This window comes from Arvicola amphibius, chromosome X, assembly GCF_903992535.2.
Source record: "Arvicola amphibius chromosome X, mArvAmp1.2, whole genome shotgun sequence".
Taxonomy (NCBI): domain Eukaryota; kingdom Metazoa; phylum Chordata; class Mammalia; order Rodentia; family Cricetidae; genus Arvicola; species Arvicola amphibius.
The window spans coordinates 16,295,032-16,314,439 of NC_052065.1; the positions used below are offsets into that span (position 1 = coordinate 16,295,032).

The following is a 19,408-nucleotide window of genomic DNA, read 5'->3' on the forward strand; positions in this document are numbered from 1 at the left end:
CCTGCTCTGCAGACACCTGCACAAAGAAAGGAAAAGGTGGAAGGAAAATAAAGTTCCTAAAGCTGAAAATATTTTTGGGGGGGCAGGGGCTTGGAGAGATAGATGAGTGGTTAAGTGCACTGACTACTCCCTTCAGAGGACCAGCGTTCAGTTCCCAGCACCCACATGGTGGCTCACGGCCAGTTGCAACTACAGTTCCATGGGATCAGTCACCTTCTTCTGACCTGCATGGACACCAGGCATGCATGTGGCGTACACACAGCCATGTACCATGCACGTAAAATAAACAAACCAAAAAATATATTTTCAGCACTCAAAAGGCAGAGCCAGGTGGATCTCTGTGAGTTTGAAACCAACATAGTTGACTTAGCAAGCTCCAAGCCAGCAAGGCTCGAGCTCCCGGCCCTCTATCAGTATTTAAATACTGCTGACCTTACTGTTTAAGTTGTGGGATATCAAAGGGGAAAGTCAGCAGGCTCAAGCACTTTACTTCTTCTGGGCAGAAACTGCTGTGTCAGGTTAGGGGAACAGCTGCCCTATTTACTGTACTCATTTGGTGATTAGCGTGGCTTAATGAGATGCATGTAAGTGCCAAGTTGACAAAGGGTATATCTTAGTCACTGGTCTATTGCAGTAAAGAGACAACATGACCTTGACAACTATTATCAGAGAAAGCATTTAATTGGTGCTTGCTTACAGTCTCAGAGGTTTAATCCACAAGTCGTCACGGGGAAAGAGCAAGGTGCAGGCTGCAGGCTGCAGGCGTGGCAGGCACGGTGCTGGAGAAGTAGCTGAGGGCTACATTTTGATCCTCAGGCAGGGGCTGGAGTGGGGCTGGGCCTATATGGGCTTTTGAAAGCCTCAAAGTCCACCCCAGTGACACACTTTCTCCAACAAGGCCATGCTCCTAATCTCTCTCAAGTAGTACCAGTCTCTGATGACTAAGCAAATATATGAGCCTATGGAGGGCATTCTTTTTGCTTTGCTTTATTTATTTGTTTGTTTGTTTGTTTATTATGTCTACAGGGTTCTTCCTGGATGTATGCCTTCCGGCCAGAAGAGGGCGCCAGATCTCATTACTGATGGTTGTGAGCCACCATGTGGTTGCTGGGAATTGAACTCAGGACCTCTTAACCACTGAGCCATATCTCCAGCCCTGGGTTTTGGTTTTGAGACAGGGTTTCTCTGTGTAGCTCTGGCTGTCCTGGAACTTGCTCTGTAGATCAGGCTAGTCTTGAACTTACAGAGATCCTCCTGCCTCTGCCTCCCAAGTGCTAGAATTAAGGGAGTGTACCACCAATCCTGACTGGGAGGGGGGGGGGGCTATTCTTATTCAAACCACCACAGGTGAGCTTTGCTGGATAATTCTGTGTTGGGCTGACTGTGACGTGAGGTGCCCCAGTTAGACATTTTTCTGGATGTGTCAGATGAAGTGACACACTTCACCGAGTGCCTGGACTGAACAGTACAGAAGGCCCTCCTTCCCTCTTGCGAACAGGCTTCATCCAAACCACTGAGGGTCTCAATAGAACAAGAGGCAGAGGAAGGGGATTTGCTCTTTGTCCCTCAACTGAACTTCTATAATTGTCCTCCTGGTTGTTATAGGTCCCCAGTTTTCAGGTGACTTCTTACGGGACCTCTCAGCTTCCATAATAATATGTGTTAGTTCTTTTAAATAAATCGCATATTGGTTTCTTGGAAGAAGCCTTAGTAATACACCCAATAATTGTACTTATGCCCCTAACACTAACGTAAGTACATGAAGCAGTGGACACAAGTCTGAGATGAGTGATGAGGAAACCTTGCAAAAGGCAAAAGATTTGTGCTTGCTGCTCTTTCAGAGAACCCACGTTCAGGTCCCAGCACCCATGCCAGGCAGCTCACAACTGCCTGTAACCCCAGCTCCAGGGGACACGATGCCTTCTTCCAGTCTCCATGGGCACCTGCACATGCGTGGCATTTAATACATACACATCAATTTTAAAATTATTTTTTAAAAGCGTAACAATGAAGAGAAACATGAGTGGAACAATCCTTTTTTAGATGTGTTTATATTTATTATGTATACAACATTCTGCCTCCACGGATGCCCACACGCCAGAAGAGGGCACCAGATCTCCTTACAGATGGCTGTGAGTCACCATGTGGTTGCTAGGAATTGAACTCAGGACCTCTGGAAGAGCAGCCAGTGCTCTTAACCACTAAGCCATCTCTCCAGCCCCAGAACAATCTTATAAATATTCACTTATAACTCAGGTATACACCCTGGAATTCCAGCACTTAGAAAACTGAGGCAGAGTCAATCACTCCGCAGTTAAGCCCATCTTGGGCTGCTACATAAAAAGACTCTCTAAAAAAGAACAACAGGAAGAGGTCATTCACGGCCAATGACTATTGCTGAGTGATTCAGATGATCGGGGTGGGGGCTTCCTATTGTATACAGAGTGGCCACTAAGTACAGTGCAGAATACATGTGCTCTGCGTGTACTTGCAGAGTAAGGTGCTCTTTACAAGACAAGCAAAGGCAAGCCACTTGTGGTAACCCAGACTGCATGTCTAGACATGCTCACAAACACACAGAGAAGTATCTAAGAGATGAAGCACCTGGAGGTGCCTCTGCCCACGATCATTTCACGGATGGGACAGGGATGGCCTGTGTGGTCCATACACTAATAACAGATGGCATTCACGTGCATCTTTATTTTTCAGTGCTGGCAATCAAACCCACACACAGACTGGTACTGTCAAGGCCTGTCACTAAGTCACATCCTCAACCCTTTTTTTGAGGCAGGGTTTCACTATGGAATTCACTCTGTGGCCCAGGCTGGTCTGGAAGCCACAATTTTCCCACCTTGGCCTCCTGAAGGCTAGAAATCCAGACCTGTCCTGCCAGCCTAGTTCTACAAGACGCTTTATTGTGCTGGGAACTGACCTTAGAACCAGGAGAACATGTTTCCACTAAGCTGCATCTCTTAACCCTGTTTTCACCTATTATTTTGATAACTTGCCTAGGTTGGCCTGAAACTTAAAAAAATACACATTTTTATTTTATGTGTATGCATGTTTTTGCTAGCATATATGTCTGTGCGTTATTTGTATGCCTGGTACGAGAGACGACCAGGTTAGACCTGATTAGGGTGTATCTAGAAGCAAAAATCTCAAACTCACCTATCCCTGGTCCAGATAGGTAACCCAAGGGCGCTTGACTTAGAGTGAGGTAAACAGTAGGGGGGGGGGACCGAGAGTGGGTAAGAACTAGGTATAGCAAGACCCTGCTTCAAAAAAAAAAAAAAAAAAACCTTGGCGGGGGCTGGAGAGATGGCTCAACAGTTAAGAGCATTGCCTGCTCTTCCAAAGGTCCTGAGTTCAATTCCCAGCAACCACATGGTGGCTCACAACCATCTGTAATGAGGTCTGGTGCCCTCTTCAGGCCTTCAGGCATACACGCAGACAGAATATTGTATACATAATAAATAAATATTTTAAAAAAACCGTCAAAACCTTGGCTCCCATTAGAGAAATGCATCAGCAGTTAAGAGCACCTGCTGCTCTTCTGGAGAGCCCAGGTTCAATTCCCAGTACTCACGTAGCAACTCAGGCCTGTCAGTAACTCCTATTCCAGGGGATCCAACGGCCTCTTCTGGTCTCTGTGAACAGGACGCATGCAGGTGGTGCAGACATACAAGCAGGCAAAACAAACATATCCCTTATAGAGAAATCTTAGCTCAGAAACAGACCCACAATAAATGAGAATGGTCATATTCTCTAACTCGGACATTGAAATGCTTCATACCCAGGTCCCAGACTCCAAGATCAAAGCTTTCTCATATGGTCATGCTAGTCTCCGGATGGACACTCGGGATGGGTGGCTTTCTGTGAGTACTTAGCGGGATTGGACACATCTGGAAGCAGGCAGAGAAGGCGCATTAGAGAGCAGCCTGAAGAGCAGAGAAGGCCCTCATCTCAAGAGGAAGCCTTGATATTTGTGCTGTTACTTTCAAGGCCTTCAGGGTTTGGTTTAGCCTTTGCAGTGCTTGGAATGGAACCCAGGGACTCTTCAGAAGCACACTGTTCCCCGCCCCCTCCCCACTGAGCTACACCCTGAGGTTTTTTTTTTTTTTTTTTTTTTTTACACCCTGAGTTTTAAGTTAGAGTCTTGGTGCTTTGCACCTCCTGCCTCTGTCCCCACCCAATGTCCTCAGCCAGCACCTCCCATTCCTGCCCCTTGATCTCCAGGCACAGAGCCAGCCCCAGCCCCAACCCTACCTGGCAGGTAGCACTGTCTGCCCTCCAGTCCACCAGTCAGGATGTGGAGTCCAACGTCTGAGACTCAGGTGAGTGTGGGGGCTCTGGGGTCTTTGGGCATGGGTGTTGGCCAGGCTGGGGGTACCCAATCTGGGTCTGCTGACTTGCTTCTTCTCAGAAACACCCCTGCAGTCTTCCTACACCAGCTTCACTGGGCCTCCTCTCTCAAAGATAATCAGAGGGCAGCAGAGGCCCAGCTTAGGCCCGTGGAGGCCAGTCATGTGTGGCATACTTGAGAGAGCCTAGGCTGAGGGCTGGCTGCTCTCTAGGGCTGGTTCAACTGGGGGTCAGTTCAGCCTCAGACTTGTGGAGATAACCCAAGCTGGCTCCCAGGGAATGCTCCAGGGCTGTCCTGATAGAGCAGCAAGAGAAGGCCCGGGAAACCTTGACCTTGAAGCTTGTCAGAAGTTCCTGAGGCCCCGGAGAGTCTGAAGGAAATCTTGAAGAGGATTCTGAGGCAGACCAAAAGAGGGAAGGCGTGGTGTCCAGGGAACTGACTACTAAGACGGCCATCACCACTGGGGTTGCCACTGAAGCGGTGCTGAGCGGGAGCCAGGCATAGACTGGAAAAGAAGAAACTGAAAGTCAGTGACCAAAGCTCCCATATCAAGAAGCTGGGAGGGGGGCTGGAGAGATGGCTCAGCGGTTAAGAGCATTGCCTGCTCTTCCAAAGGTCCTGAGTTCAATTCCCAGCACCCACATGGTGGCTCACAACCATCTGCAATGAGATCTGGTGCCCTCTGCTGGCCTGCAGACATACACACAGACAGAATATTGTATACATAATATATAAATAAATATTTAAGAAAAAGAAGCTGGGAAACACAGCTTTTCTTAAACCATAAAAAACACAGGAGGAGGGAAAAAGAGAAGAGCAGAGCTAGGGAAAGAGAAAGCAAACATTCAATAAAGACAGGCAATGTCCAAGGCTGGTTCTTCAAACAGATTCAGAAAATACTAGTAATTTCTGTTTACACCCTAAAATTAGAAGAGAAACATAAATTAGTGATATCAGGAACAAAACAGGACGCTCATACAGATTCTACAGACATTTTAAAAAGCTGAATAAGACATTTTTGGGTTTTTTTTTTTTTTTAAATCATGTGTATGTTAGTACATACCCACAGAGGCCAGAAGAGGGCACCAAATCCCCTGGAGTTGGGGTTCCAAGCGTTTGTGAGCTCTTTTGAGAGAGCAGTAAGTGCTCAAGCCAAGTTACCACTCAAATCCCAAATAGGACTGAAAAAAATAAAACAAAACATACGGCTTTTCTCTTCAGTGGGGCCTAAGTGGCAGCAATTTACTTCTTTGGTTAGTTGGTTGGTTTTGAGGTTTCTTTTGGGGGGAGGGGTTCCAGACAGGGTTTCTCTGTGTAGTAGCTCTGGCTGTCCTGGAACTCCCTCTGTAGACCAGGCTAGCCTCGAACTCACAGAGATCCGCCTGCCTCTACCTCCCAAGTGCTGGGGTTAAAGGCGTGCACCACCACCCAGCTGGTTTGGGTTTTTGAGCCAGTTTCAGAACTGACTCTGTAAACACACACATTCCCAGACACTTTTCTTTAAAAAAAAAAAAAAAAAAAAAAAAAAACTTGTTTTTTGCTTGTATGTATTCATGTGTACTATGTGTGTGAGTGATTGGGGAGGCCAGAAAGGGTGTTAGAGCCCTTGCTACTAAATTACAGACAGTAGCTACTGAGTTAGAGCCACCCTGTGGGTGCTGGAAACCAACCAGGTCCGGCAAATACCCTTAACTTTGCTGGGCCATTTCTCCAGCCTCTCTCCCTGCGATTTTGTTTCATTTGAGACACGGTCTCAGGGCAGTCCCTAGTTGACCTTGAATCTGTGACTCCTCTAGCCTCAGCTTCCCAAGGGCTGAGGTTACAGGTGCACAGCAGCACCTTGGGCTTCAGACACCTTTAGTTCATCTCAGACACTCCTTTTTGTGGGGGCCAAAAGAAGACCTCAGAGTCCCTGGAACAACAGACACAGCTGTGAGCCACCATGTGGGCGCTGGGACTCGAACCCAAGTCCTTCTCAAGAGCAGCCAGTGTTCTTAACCACTGAATCATCTCTGCAGTCCTACCCACCCCAGGTTCCTCCTTGCCATGCCCCCAACAATTAGAGCTGCAGATCAGGAAGGGAGGAAGCAAGGGGAAATTGGCCACTGGAGGCTTTGATGGCCTGGTCTGAATCTTGTAACATCTTCAAAAAGAAATTCCAACTTGGGGAAAACAAGGGCATGTTTGTGTCAATTTCAACTTCCCTAGTCTTTACCTTTGCCCTTCTAGTAGGAAACAAAGAAGAAAACAGGGAAGAGGTGACATGTGGCCTCTTGTATGACTCCATACAGGAACAATGGACTTTACAGAGATTTTCTGCAGGAGTTCTCTCTTGAAATGGGGGCGGGCGAGAGGGATCACAGTGTTTGGGGAGGTGAGTAGAAGAAAACAGGAAATGTCTGCTGGCATTTTGGCTTTATCTGAGTTTGGGTGGGTTTTTTATGTTTTTTTTACGTTTTAGTTACAGAGGAACAGCAGCCAGGCCCCTTCCCCAGGTCTTATCCATAGACTTGACCACGTTGTGATGACCGTAAGGAGCATTGAAGACACTATCACATTCTATTCCAAGCTCCTGGGCATGGAGGTCACTACCTTCAAGGTAATTGTGTCCCCATATCTAAAACTTCAAGTCTGTTAAAGTGTGTGTATGTGTGTGTATGCACCCGTGCATATGCAGGTGAAGTGTGTGTGTGTGTGTGTGTGTGTGTGTGTGTGTAACCATGCAGATGCAGGTTAGGCCGGAGGTCTGACTTAGCTAGACCGGATGGCTATCAAGCCCTAGGGAGACAGCTGTTTCGGCCTCCTGAGATGATGTGTGTGTGTGCTGCCACCCCTGGCTTTTTTTTTTTTTACATAGATGCTGAGGATCCAAACTCAGGTGCTAAGGCTTGTGTAGCAAGCATTTTACTGAGTCATCTCCCTAGCTTCCTTCATTAAAATTGTTAACATTTTTTTTTCTTTTTTTTTTCCTTTTTTATTTTTTCTCCTTTGTTTTTAATTGTTAACATTTTTATAATTTATTTAAGTTTATGCACATTGTTGTGATGGTATCAGATCACCAGGAACGGAGATATAGACGGTTGTGAGGGGCTATGTGGGTGCTAGGAATGTTTCCTCTGGCATGGTAGCCAGTGCTCTTAACCGCTGAGCCATTTCTCCAGCCCCAAAATTTGCTAACATTTTACAGCAGGGGATGAAGCTCAGTTAGTAGAACGCCTTATACACACAGAGGCCTTGGGTCAGTCCCCAGTACCACATAAACCAAGTATGCAATCCTAGCTGGAGAGACTGAAGAGGTGGATGCAGGAGAATGAAATCTAAGATCATCCTTGGCTACTTAGCAAGTGTGGCAGTGTGGGACCAGCCTAGGATACATGAAATGCTGTCTTTTTTCTTTCTTTCTTTTTTTTTTTTTTTTTTTTTTTTTTTTTTTTTTTTTTTTGAGAGACAGTTTCTCTGGGTAGCCCTGGCTATCCTGGTGAGATAGTATCTTAAAATAACTGATACTACTTTAAACATAACTTACAGCTGAGGGTACAGCTCTGTGATCATTTGCCTAGCATGCATTAAACCCAGATAGCAATCCTAAGCCCTCCCAAAGAAAATTTTTTGAAGATAAAACATAGTATAAGTCCAAACCCCCAAACACAGGGAAAAATGAGAACTATGAGAGAAAAGGTAAGAGATTCCAAACTACGAGCAGGGAGATATTTGGAAAGAGGGTAAAGAAAATGGCAGGGGGGAACTTTGAAAGAAATAAAGCAAGAGGCTTTGTTAGTTCGAGGTCCCTGGTCTCAAAAAAAAAAAAAGTGCAAGAGCACTTTGCAACTTTTATATACAAACAGTTAACTGTGTGCCCAGCACAGGGACACCCAGATATGCTCTGTGGGAATTGCAGAACATCACTCTGAAAAAGTCCATCTTAAGACTTTGCTAAGAGATTAAAAAGTAGTTCATCTACAAAAGAAAAAGAAACATGCAAATGGCAGAATTCTTGAGTCACACCAGAGGCCAGAAAACAATAGGACTATACTCTTAAGACTCTGGGAAAAGCACTCCCACCCCGCCTCCCGTTCTGCCTCAGCATCTCTCCATGTGGTCCCTGCTCCCAGAACAAAAGCTGTTCCCAGCCTTAATCAGAGAAGCCTCTCCCTACAAAGAAAGGCGATGAATACAGACACTCAGGCTGCCTAAGATGCAGAGAATAGCAACGGTTTTGGACCCGGCCCTACACAAGATATTCCAGCCACCCCCTCTAAGGCTCGGGAACATTGTGAAAAGGGGGATGGAAAATATGTAAGAGCCAGGAGATAGGGTGAAGGGCTATGGAATTCCATTCGATAGACTCTATACAATTAGTGCAATTATTAACTCACAACTGTAGTTACCTGGGTCCATGCAAGACTGACCCTATCAACAGGAAGTAGAGGAAGGGGGAGGGATTCATGGGGCCCTACCTGCTACCTCTGAACTATTGGCTACTGATAGACTCTGGGGGGAAGGGACCATTGTCTTTAATTGTGTACCCACTGCTGAGCCCACCAGGCTCCAAATGGATAGCTCTAAAGCCATGATTATAGAGACACCCTGGTTAATCTCAGTGGGGCACTAAACAAAGCGGTCATGAAAGTGCAGGAGAGATTTGTAAAGAGGAGGAGGGGCTGAAGGGGTGGCAGGGAGGTGGGGGGGGGAGAGTGGTTGGTATGCATTGTGAAATGGAAATTGTCTAAACACAAATGTAATTAATTGAAAAATGATTCTGGGGGAAAAAAGCAACCTGAAAGTCTGTGTCCAGCTGAACGGCAAATCAAAGGTCAGTGTGGAACAAAGCATTGTTAGCACAAAGACCTGGGGGCTGGAGGTGCAGCTCGGTTAGCAGAGGACTTACCCAGCATGCAAGAGAGTCTAGGTGTCATTCCCAGCACCGCAATACACAAAGAAAATGAGTCATTAAGAGCTGGCAAGATGGCTCAGTGGATAAAAATAATCTTGCCAAGTCTGAGGTCCTGAGTTAGGTTTCTGGGACTCACATGTCTGCATGGAGAAAGGAGAAAACCAATTCTCAAGAGCTGACTTTTGACCTCCACACACGTGCCCTCCCCTCTCTGTCTCTTACACACACACACACACACACACACACACACAGAGAGAGAGAGAGAGAGAGAGAGAGAGAGAGAGAGATACAGATACAATCTAGCCATCCATCCATCCATCCATCCATCCATCCATCATTTTTACAGTAAAACTAAAGTGGGGAGCAACGGAGAAAGATACCTGATGTCTTCCTCTGCCGCCTACCTTCCCAAAGATAAATTCAGCTGACTCGGAAAAAGAAATACATGGAAGTTGAGATGGAGTTGGTTCCCAAGAAGAAAACTCCATATATCTGGAAAAAAGTCAAGTAAGCTTGGATTAAGGAAAAGGGTAAGGGAAAGGCGGTTTCCACAGATTTAACACTATCTTGAGAATATGGAACAACTTCAAAAGCATAAGGGCAGAGAAAGAAAGAAAAGCCTTATGAAGATGTCCTGCAGCAGACAAAGAGATTTGTCTGTTCTGCCCAGATCAGAGGTTACAGCGTTAACGAGAAATAAGGCCTTGAGCAGGCTTTCATTGGTGTAGTTTGCCATCATTCCTGGTAGTGTACATGCCCTGTCCTGTTGTTTTTGCTTTTTTTTTTTTGAGACAGGGCTTCTCTGTGTAGCACTGGCTATCTTATAAGTCACTTTGTAGACCAGGCTGGCCTCAAACTCACAGAGAGTGCTGGGATTAAAGGTGTGTGCCACCACTGCCCGGCTTTGTTGTTTTGTTTTAAATAAAATATTTTTTACACTACTTCTTGTAGGGACAGGAGGGGGGGGCAGAGAGAGATGGGAGAGAGAGAGAGAGAGAGAGAGAGAGAGAGAGAGAGAGAGAGAGAGAGAGAGAGGGAGGAGGGTCAAGCTATAAGAAGCCTGGAAAATCTTATATATATCACTAAGTGAAAGAAGCCAATCTAAAAAGGGTGAGTATTGCAGCATTCAATATAATGTTTAAGCAAAGACAAAACTATGAAGGCAAAATGACAGGTGGGTGCCGGGCATTAAAGGGTGAGAGGACTGAACAGAGCATGAGGAATTTTAGGACCTTGACATTACTCTATGACACTGTCCAAGCCCACAGAGTGTACAGCACCTCCTTAGGAGTGCTCTGTGATAGGAACAATGGATTGTTGATGATCTGTCAAATGGAGTTACAGGGATAGCGATGCTTGCGTCCCACTGCTGGGATGCTGACAGCAGGTGCAATGGCGCCCCAGTCCCAGGGATGAAGAAAGAGCATGAGATCATCGAAGAAATAGCAAGTGCTGAACTTTGTGGAAATCTAGGCGTGTGGGAAATCTTTGTGCCTTCTTCACAGTTTTGCTGTGAACGTTAAACCTCTTTAAAAATTAGTATATAAACTTGAAAAGGTCATGAAGTGGCAGACTGTAAATTTCCTAAAAATTTAAAAAATTTATTCTATGTGCATTGATGTGAGAGTGTTGGATCCCCTGACTGGAGTTACAGACAGTTGTGAGCTGCCATGCGGGTGCTGGGAATTGAACCTGGGTCCTCTGGAAGAGCACTCAGTGCTCTTAACCACTGAGCCATCTCTCCAGTCCTCAGACCATAAAAAAATTAAATCGAAAGGGGACACTAAGCAGAAAAGAGTATTATGCCAAAGGAGGTTGGATGTTCTTCAGGTCCTAAAAAAAGAACATGGAGTAAAAAATTGAAAACAAACCAAAAACTACAGCATAATGCCACTTAAAATACTCCAGAAAAGCAACAACAGACCTTTTACAACCAAGAAGATGCATGCAAAACACATTATGGTTTGGGGCATACACTTTTAAAGTCTGTTTTATTGCATAAAGAGCAAATAGAGGCAGCCTATTTGAATAAAGACCCAACTAATGATTCAATGAGAAAAAAAAAATCATGGTATCTAAGGTGGGGATAGGAATAGAGAGGATAGAAAAAAGGAGAAAAATGTATCAATAAAACAAGATTGGCTTTGCATGGATCAGTGATAAACATAATGCCTCCATTGCCCATACTTAGGCACACTGAAGTGAACTGTCAGAACATCTAAGGGAACTTGTAAGCTTTCAGGATGAAAGGTAGCTGGCTGTATTACCAACTGAAGAGTGAAACCAAGGGACTGGGGAAGACAGCTCGGCAGCTAAGAGCACTTTCCGAATATCCATGAAGACTGAGTTCAAATCCCCAGCGCATATGTCAAAAGTCCAGGATGGCTGCATACATGTTTATAATCCTAGGGCTGTGAAGCATGTGTGTGGAGTCAGGAGAAATGCTGGGGCTTGCTGAGTGCCAGACTAGCTTGAAGTTCAGAGACTATCTTCAGGAAATAGGTGGAGTGTGATGGCACAGACCAGCTGACCACCTTTGGCCCCTGTACATGTATACAAATACACCACACACACACACACACACTCACACACACACACACACACACACACACACACAAAATTGTAACATATAAAATAAAAAGGATAAAAACAATTAACATCATTTTCATTTATTTATTTAGTATTTATTTGGCGGTGGAGGGAGACTGAGAACTGATTTCACTATGTAGCTCTGGCTGTCCTGGAACTTACTCTGTTCACAGAGATCCACCTGCCTCTGCCTTCCTAGAGCTGGAATTAAAGGTGTGCCACCCCACACCTGGTTAAAAAAAAGAGTTCTTGGAAAAGGGAACACTTCTGCATTGCTGGTGGGGATGCAAGCTGGTACAACCCCTTTGGATGTCAGTGTGGTGATTTCTCAGAAAATTAAGAAACAACCTTCCTCAAGACCCAGTAATACCACTTTTGGGTCTATATCTAAAGGACGCTCAATCTTGCCACAAGGACATGTGCTCAACTGTGTTCATAGCAGCTCTGCTTGTCATAGCCAGAACCTGGAAACAACCTAAATGCCCCTCGATTGAAGAATGGATAAGGAAAATATGGTACATTTACACAATGGAGTACTACACAGCAGAAAAAAAAACATCTTGAATTTTGCAGGAAAATGGATGGAGCTAGAAAACATTGTTTTGAGTGAGGTAACCCAGACACAGAAAGACAATTATCACATGTACTCACTCATAGGTGGTTTTTAAACATAAAGCAAAGAAAACTAGCCCACAAACCACAATCCCAGAGAACCTAGACAACAACGAGGACACTAAGAGAGACTTACATAGATCTAATATACATGGGAAGTAGAAAGTAGAAAAAGACCAGATCTCCTGAGTAAATTGGGACCATGGGGACCTTGAGGGAGAGTTGAAGGGGGAAGGGGAGCAGAGAAAAATATAGAGCTCAATAAATACCAATAAAAATTCCAGAAAAAAGTATTTATGTATATGAGTGTTTTGCACATTGTATGTGTACTGCCCACAGAGGTCAGAAACAGTCATTGGATCCCCTATAAGTGGAGTTACAAACGGTTGTGAGCCACCATGTGGGTGCTGGGAACTGAACCCAGGTCCTCTGCTAGAGTAGCAAGTGCTGTTAGCCAGTGAGCATCTCTGCAGTCCCCCATATCAGCAGCACCAGATCCAGGAAAGATCATCGGTGATGCATTAATCTTTCTTTTTAGTCTTTTAAAACAGAAGTTCTCTGTGTAACAGCTCTGGCTGTCCTGGAACTCACTCTGTAGACCAGGCTGGCTTTGAAATAACTCACAGAGATCTGCCTGCCTCTGCCTCCTGAGGGCTGGGACTAAAGGTGGTCTTAACAGTCTAGAAAATGGAATCTGGGGTGTTATGCATGCTAGGTGAGTGCTGCATCACTGGGAAACCCCCCCCCCCACAGTCTGGAAGCAGATTATGTAAAAGGCTTTGAGCAAACAGCTTTTACAGAACTGTACACTGGGCCAAACTGTCCTTTGCTGGAAGAGTGCAATGAGTCTCAATTGTGGGGATGAAGAAAGAGATCATGAAATCATAAAAGAAATGGCAAGTGCTAAGGGGTATAAAGAAGGAAGAGGCAAGGAGATGACAAGGTGACCGTGGTTATCTATAAAAAATCAGCATTATTCCCTAGCATCTGAAAAAAAATATATACGGAATCAGCTATTTATTTTTGGTTTTTCGAGACAGGGTTTCTCTGTGCAGTCCTGGTTGTCCTGGAACTCACTCTGTAGACCAGGCTGGCCTCAAACTCACAGAGATCCGCCTGTCCCTGTCTCCCAAGTGTTGCGGTTGAAGGGGTGCACCACCACCGCCTGGCTGGAATCAGTTGTTTAAACCGAAGCCAACAGAGGAACTAAAATTACAATAGATGAGTACTGGGGGAAGTAATGCTATTGAGCTACACTCTCCTCTGTCTTGGCAGAGAGAGGACAAAATACACGAAGGTGGTAAATCAAGAAACAGGTGGTGGCTACAGCGATGGCTCGGCAGTTAAGAGCACTGCCGCTCTTGCAGAGGATCTGGGCTCAGTTTTTAGCAGCCACATGGCAGCTCACAATCATAAGTAACTCCAGTTCCAGGGAACCCAACATCTTCTGATCTCCATGGGTACAAATGTGGTACACATATACACATGTAGACAAAACACGTACACATATAAAATAAAAATAAATATATCTTTTAAAAAAGAATATGCATCAGTTATAGACTGTTTGGAGGGGCATAGGAGAGAACTACCATGGATTAAATGAGACAGTTGTCTTTTTCTCTCAATTGAACAAGCAGTCAGATGAAAGTGTCATTAGGAGGAAATGAATAGGCACAAAGCGAGGCTCAGTGGGCCGGGAGATTCCTAGAAACCCCACCAGCAACCACTCCCTGCTGAGCACAACTCAGAAGGTCTGTCTTACACAATGGCCTCTTAGCCAGGAATGCAGGGAACAGAAGTGAGGTTTGTTTGCTTGGTTCCTTTTGATTTTGTTTTGTTTTTGAGCAAGGGAACACAAGGTTAAGTCAAACTTTATCCTCCTGACTCAGAGGTCCTAAATGCTGGGATTATAAGTATGTCACCACTCCTGACTTAAGATGGACTTGTTTTTGGAAAGCTTGGGAACAAACCAATGACTGTACAAAAATTTGAGTTGTTCTTATAAGGAAAAATAATAAAAGGGTGGGGAAGATATGCAGTAGATTGAAGCAGGACCACTTGAGCCCAAGTGTTTCAGGCTAATCTAGGCAACATAATAAGATCCCAAAGAAAGGAAAGAGACAGAGAGACAAAGACAGAGAGACAGGAAGGAAGGGGGAGAGGGAGGGAGAGAGGGAGGGAGAAAGAGAGGGAGTGAGAGAGGGAGGAAGGGAAGAAGGAAGGAAGGAAGGAAGGAAGGAAGGAAGGAAGGAAGGAAGGAAGGAAGAGAGAGGAAGAGAGGGGGGAAGAGAGGGAGGGAAGGAAGGAGGAAGAAACCCTGGGTGGACAAAGTGCTATCTCTGCCATGGGTTGTTTTTTTCAAGACACAGTTTCTCTGTAACCCTGACTGTCCTGGAACTCACTCTGTAGACCTAGCTGGCCTTAAACTCACAGAGATCCGCCTGTCTCTGCCTCTCCGAGTGCTGGAATTAAAGGCCACCACTGCCCAGCCCATGGGTGGGTTTTAAACATTTGGCGAAATGGACATCCTAACAAGAAACACACAAGGCTGCCCACCCATGGAGCACTCACTAAGAGCAGATGCCTGAAACAAATATGGTGATGCACACTTGCAAGACCAGCATCAGGAGCATAAGGCAGGAAAATAATGAGTTTTGAGAGTTTGAGGCCAGGCTACATAGTCCTGAGATGCTGTCTCAGGAAAAGAAAAAGAATAAGAAAAAGAAAAAGAAGTTGGGAGTTCTGGTACAGCAGTTAAGAGAGCTTGCTATTCCTCCAGAAGACCCAGATTCCAATTACAGCCCTCACACTGGGAACACACACCTGCCTGTTACTCCAGTTCCAGGAGGTACTTGATGTCTTCTGGCCTTTGTGAGCACTGCACACACATGTGTACACACATACACTCAGACATATGCACACATTCAACAAATAAATAAATCTTAAAAACATAAAAGATAAGCTGGCCATAATGGTGATCTAAACACATGGAGTTGGAGGCAAGAGGATCAGGAGTGGCCAGGCAGTGGTGGTACACACCTTTAATCCCAGCACTCAGGAGGCAGAGGCAGGTGGATCTCTGAGAGGCCAGCCTGCTCTACAGAGTGAGTTTCAAGGCAGCTAGGGCTACACAGAAAAACCCTGTATCAAAAAACTAAAAAGAAAAAAAAAGGAGGATAAGGAGTTTAAAGCTGTTATTCTTTCGGCCCTTTAAGGGGCAAGCCACGCCCACTCCCAGCGGACCCCCGCCATCTTGGATCTCTCTCCCTTCCTGTCTTTTCTTGGCATGTGCACGTGTGTCTCTCTGTCCCTCTCTCCTTTCCTCTCTCTTTCATTTCCTCTCTATCCTTTCCTCTCTCTCTCCTTCCCCCCTCTCTCTCTGCCCCCCTTCTCCCTTTCCCCTCCATAACCCCCTGAATAAATATTAAACATGTTGTGTCTGTCCATGTCTCTGTCTCCTGTCTGACTGCTCCCCCACCCCCAACAGGCTGCTCTGGGATTCGGCACTGGGGACCCACGGGGCTCCCACTGCTCTGTGAGCTCGCTGCTGCTCACATGGCCCCCGGGGATCTTGCAGAGACCCACAGTTGTCTCTGCCTTGGGACTGGCTGCTCCTAGAGTTTGCTGCCTGTCTACAGCTGCCGCCTGGGACTTTAAAGCATTTAAAAAAAAACAACAAAAGCCAGCCTTTGATTCATAGTGGGTTCAAGGCCAGCCTGGATCACAGGAGATTTTTGTCCCTGAAGAAAAATGGTGGTGAACGTGGTGTGGAAAGGAGGCTAAATGGGTGAAAGCACTCACCAGCAAGCCTGACTACCTGAACTAGTTTGATCCTTGGAACCAACATCATGTAAGGAGAGAATGGGTCCTGAAAGTTGCCTTCTGGCTTCTGCGTCCAGCACACAGCATCCACCTCCACACAAATAAGTGTGCAAATATTACTGGGCAGTGCTGTCAACGAGTACCTTTGAGACTTCTGTGTAGTCCTAGATGGCCTGGGACTTGCGCTGTAGACCAGGCTGGCTCACAATTCATAGAGATCTGCCAGTTTCTGCCTTCAAAGTGCTGGGATAAAAGGTATGTCCCACTACACCTAGCAAAAAAAAAAATAAGAAAAAATTAAAGACTATTGGGCTGGAGAGATGATTTGGAGATTAAAAGCACTGGCTGCTCAATCACAAAGACTGGATGGTTCAGGTTCTAGGACTCAAACAACAAGCCAGGCATTTCACAAATACCTTGAACTCCAGCCCTGAGGAATCAGACTCCTTTTGGCCTCTGCATGTGCACACAGGCATGCACAGAAATTAATTTGCAGTATGCTAGATGGATCAAAGGTTATTGTGTAGCAGCTCTTTCTCCTTATTTTTTGCAGTAAGTTTAAACTCATCTTGGCAGCTTAGTTATACACTGTTTTTTTTTTTTTGCTCCTAAACAGGGAGACCGGAAGGCATTGTGTTTTGGAGATCAAAAATTTAACTTACATGAGGTAGGAAAGGAATTTGAGCCCAAAGCAGCTCACCCGATTCCGGGCTCCCTGGATCTTTGTCTGATCACGGAAGCACCTTTGGAGGAGGTGATCCAGCGCCTCAAGGTGAGTGCAATGCCATTCTCATTAAGAAAGTCTAGCCTTAACAAAAAGAGAGGAACATGAGGGGATTTGGGATGGCGGGGGGGGGGGTGGGGGGGGGAAATCGGGGACTGGGAGGGGAGGATGGAGGTAGATAAAAGACAAGTGTGACCCAAGGAGATAGGTCTTCCTCAAACCTCAGACACAAGAGATCCCTTTGCATCCATGCCTGTGCAGTTATCTACTTGCTCCTTTGATTGATGTCAATGTCACAGAACCAAAATGAATTAGAAGGAGATACTACAACTCAATGAACATTCATACACTTAGAATAAGCATTCAGAACTGTGCAGCTTTATATTACATTTTACACACAAGTCAGTACTGAATATAGTTTATACACTTATCCACCACCCAAAACAAAACAAAACTCAATACAGAATTAGAAGTAGAAAAACAACTGAGTCTGGTTAATTTTGGTGTTTGAAGTTTTGTTTATTTGCAAGACTTTTTTTTTCAGAGACAGGGTTTCTCTGTAGCTTTGGAGCCTGTCCTGGAACCAGGTCTTGTAGACCAGGCTGGCCTCGAACTCACAGAGATCTGCCTGCCTCTGCCTCCCGAAGATTAAAGGTGTGTACCACCACCACCTGGCTTGCAAAGACTTTTAATATAGTAAATTATATAAAATTTAAAGAAGAATATGTATAAATAGTGTTCTGACATACTCAGTCTTTTGTCATGTTACTGTTTAAGTAAGAAAAACTACATTAAAATATGATCAGAGCCAGGCCATGGTGGCACATGCCTTTAATCCCAGCACTTGGGAGGCCGAGGCAGGTGGATCTCTGTGAGTTCGATGCCAGCCTGACCTACAGAGCAACTTCCAGGACATCCAGGACTGTAACAGAGAAACCCTGTCTCGAAAAACCAAACCAAACCAACCAACCAAACATTTTATCTTGTCATAAAGAGAAAGCAATTAAAATCAACAGTAACAGGCCTGGGAACATAGCTTGGTGGTAGAATGCTTGCTGGTCCTACAGGAAGCTGTGGGTTCAATTTCCAGTGCTGTTTAGAAAAAAAAACAATGAATACAGACTCTGATTCAGGTACTGCACTTAAATTCTTGCTTATTAATACTACTGTCACCCCCAATTTATGAATTGAAGAAATTGAGGTTCAAGGCAATTACATATTCTGCCCAAGGCCATATATCTTGAGTAGAATGAGGGAGGGAAAATGCCAGTAGATGGGGTCAGAAACCAGGCATTCTGGACACTATTAGGAATTAAACTATGGCTATGGTTGTAGCGTGTGTAAGTTCAACCCCTTAGAGCGCTGGGACAGGGAAGGAAGAAGACGGGATTCTTAAGGAATTCCTTAAGTTTTGGTCTCACATATCTGTGATACATGACTTTTGTCATTTCTGCACACTACATTCAGGCTTTCAACGTCCCCATTGAGGAGGGCCCAGTCCCCAGAACAGGAGCAAAAGGGCCGATTATGTCCATCTACTTCCGAGATCCTGACAGAAATCTCATTGAGGTGTCCAACTATGTCACCTCATGATTGACACCGACCTTCCTTCATTCTGTTCCACAAGATGTCGTCTTATCCCTCGTTTCCTGCAAATCCCAGAGACCTCCAAGAACTGAGAAGGTTGGCACATCACCGATCCTGCAAAGGAGACCTAAGACAGGTTTATGTCCAGACTTTTATGTATAGAACGCCTCCATCTAAAGCTACTCCAATAAATGACTAATCTCTCCACATAAGTGCGCCATTCTTCTTGGTCCTGCGTCTGGAGGCTTGTCTAGGGCATGAGTTCTCTGAGGTTTTTGGAGGGCTGGGCTAGAGTTTGGTGTCTTTTGAGGTTCAAGGCCCATGACAGATTTCTGCTTGTCAACCATCCATCATCCCTCTCCCAGCTTTTCAATCTATCCCATTTCTCTAGCTGCTTCCTGGTGTTTCCTTCACCCCATGAGCCTCACTGAGCCTCAGGATCTCTACAGTTCCTATCAGGCTACCCAGAGTCACAGCAAACAATGCCACCGCCTTCTGGAGGGCTTTCTCTGGTATCCTTCCAGGCTAGCCATCCCTTTCTCTCTTTAGATCTTTTTGTTTGTTTTTGTTTTTTGAGACAGGGTTTCTCTGTGTAGCTTTGGTGCCTGTCCTGGAACTCACTCTTGTCAAACTCACAGAGATCCGCCTGCTTCTGCCTCCGAGTGCTGGGAAGAAAGGCGTGCACCACCACTGCCCGGCTCTCTTTAGATCTTAATTGAAGTTCAGCTCCCCAAATGGAATAAAGTCAACTAGCCCCCTTCCTTCCCTCCTTCCCTTCCTCTCCCTCTCTCTTCCCACTCTTTTTTTATGTTTCCTT

General features: G+C 45.4%; 1 protein-coding gene across 1 annotated transcript; it reads left to right on the forward strand.

Annotated features, from left to right (window-relative positions):
• Positions 1-4,294: 4,294 nt before the first annotated feature.
• Positions 4,295-18,696, forward strand: Glod5 (glyoxalase domain containing 5). The gene is made up of 4 exons (XM_038316560.1): positions 4,295-4,334; positions 6,825-6,962; positions 16,897-17,052; positions 18,472-18,696. Exons 1-4 carry the CDS (start codon positions 4,308-4,310, stop codon positions 18,595-18,597), a joined length of 447 nt encoding a protein of 148 aa, XP_038172488.1. The 5' UTR covers positions 4,295-4,307; the 3' UTR covers positions 18,598-18,696.
• Positions 18,697-19,408: the final 712 nt, after the last annotated feature.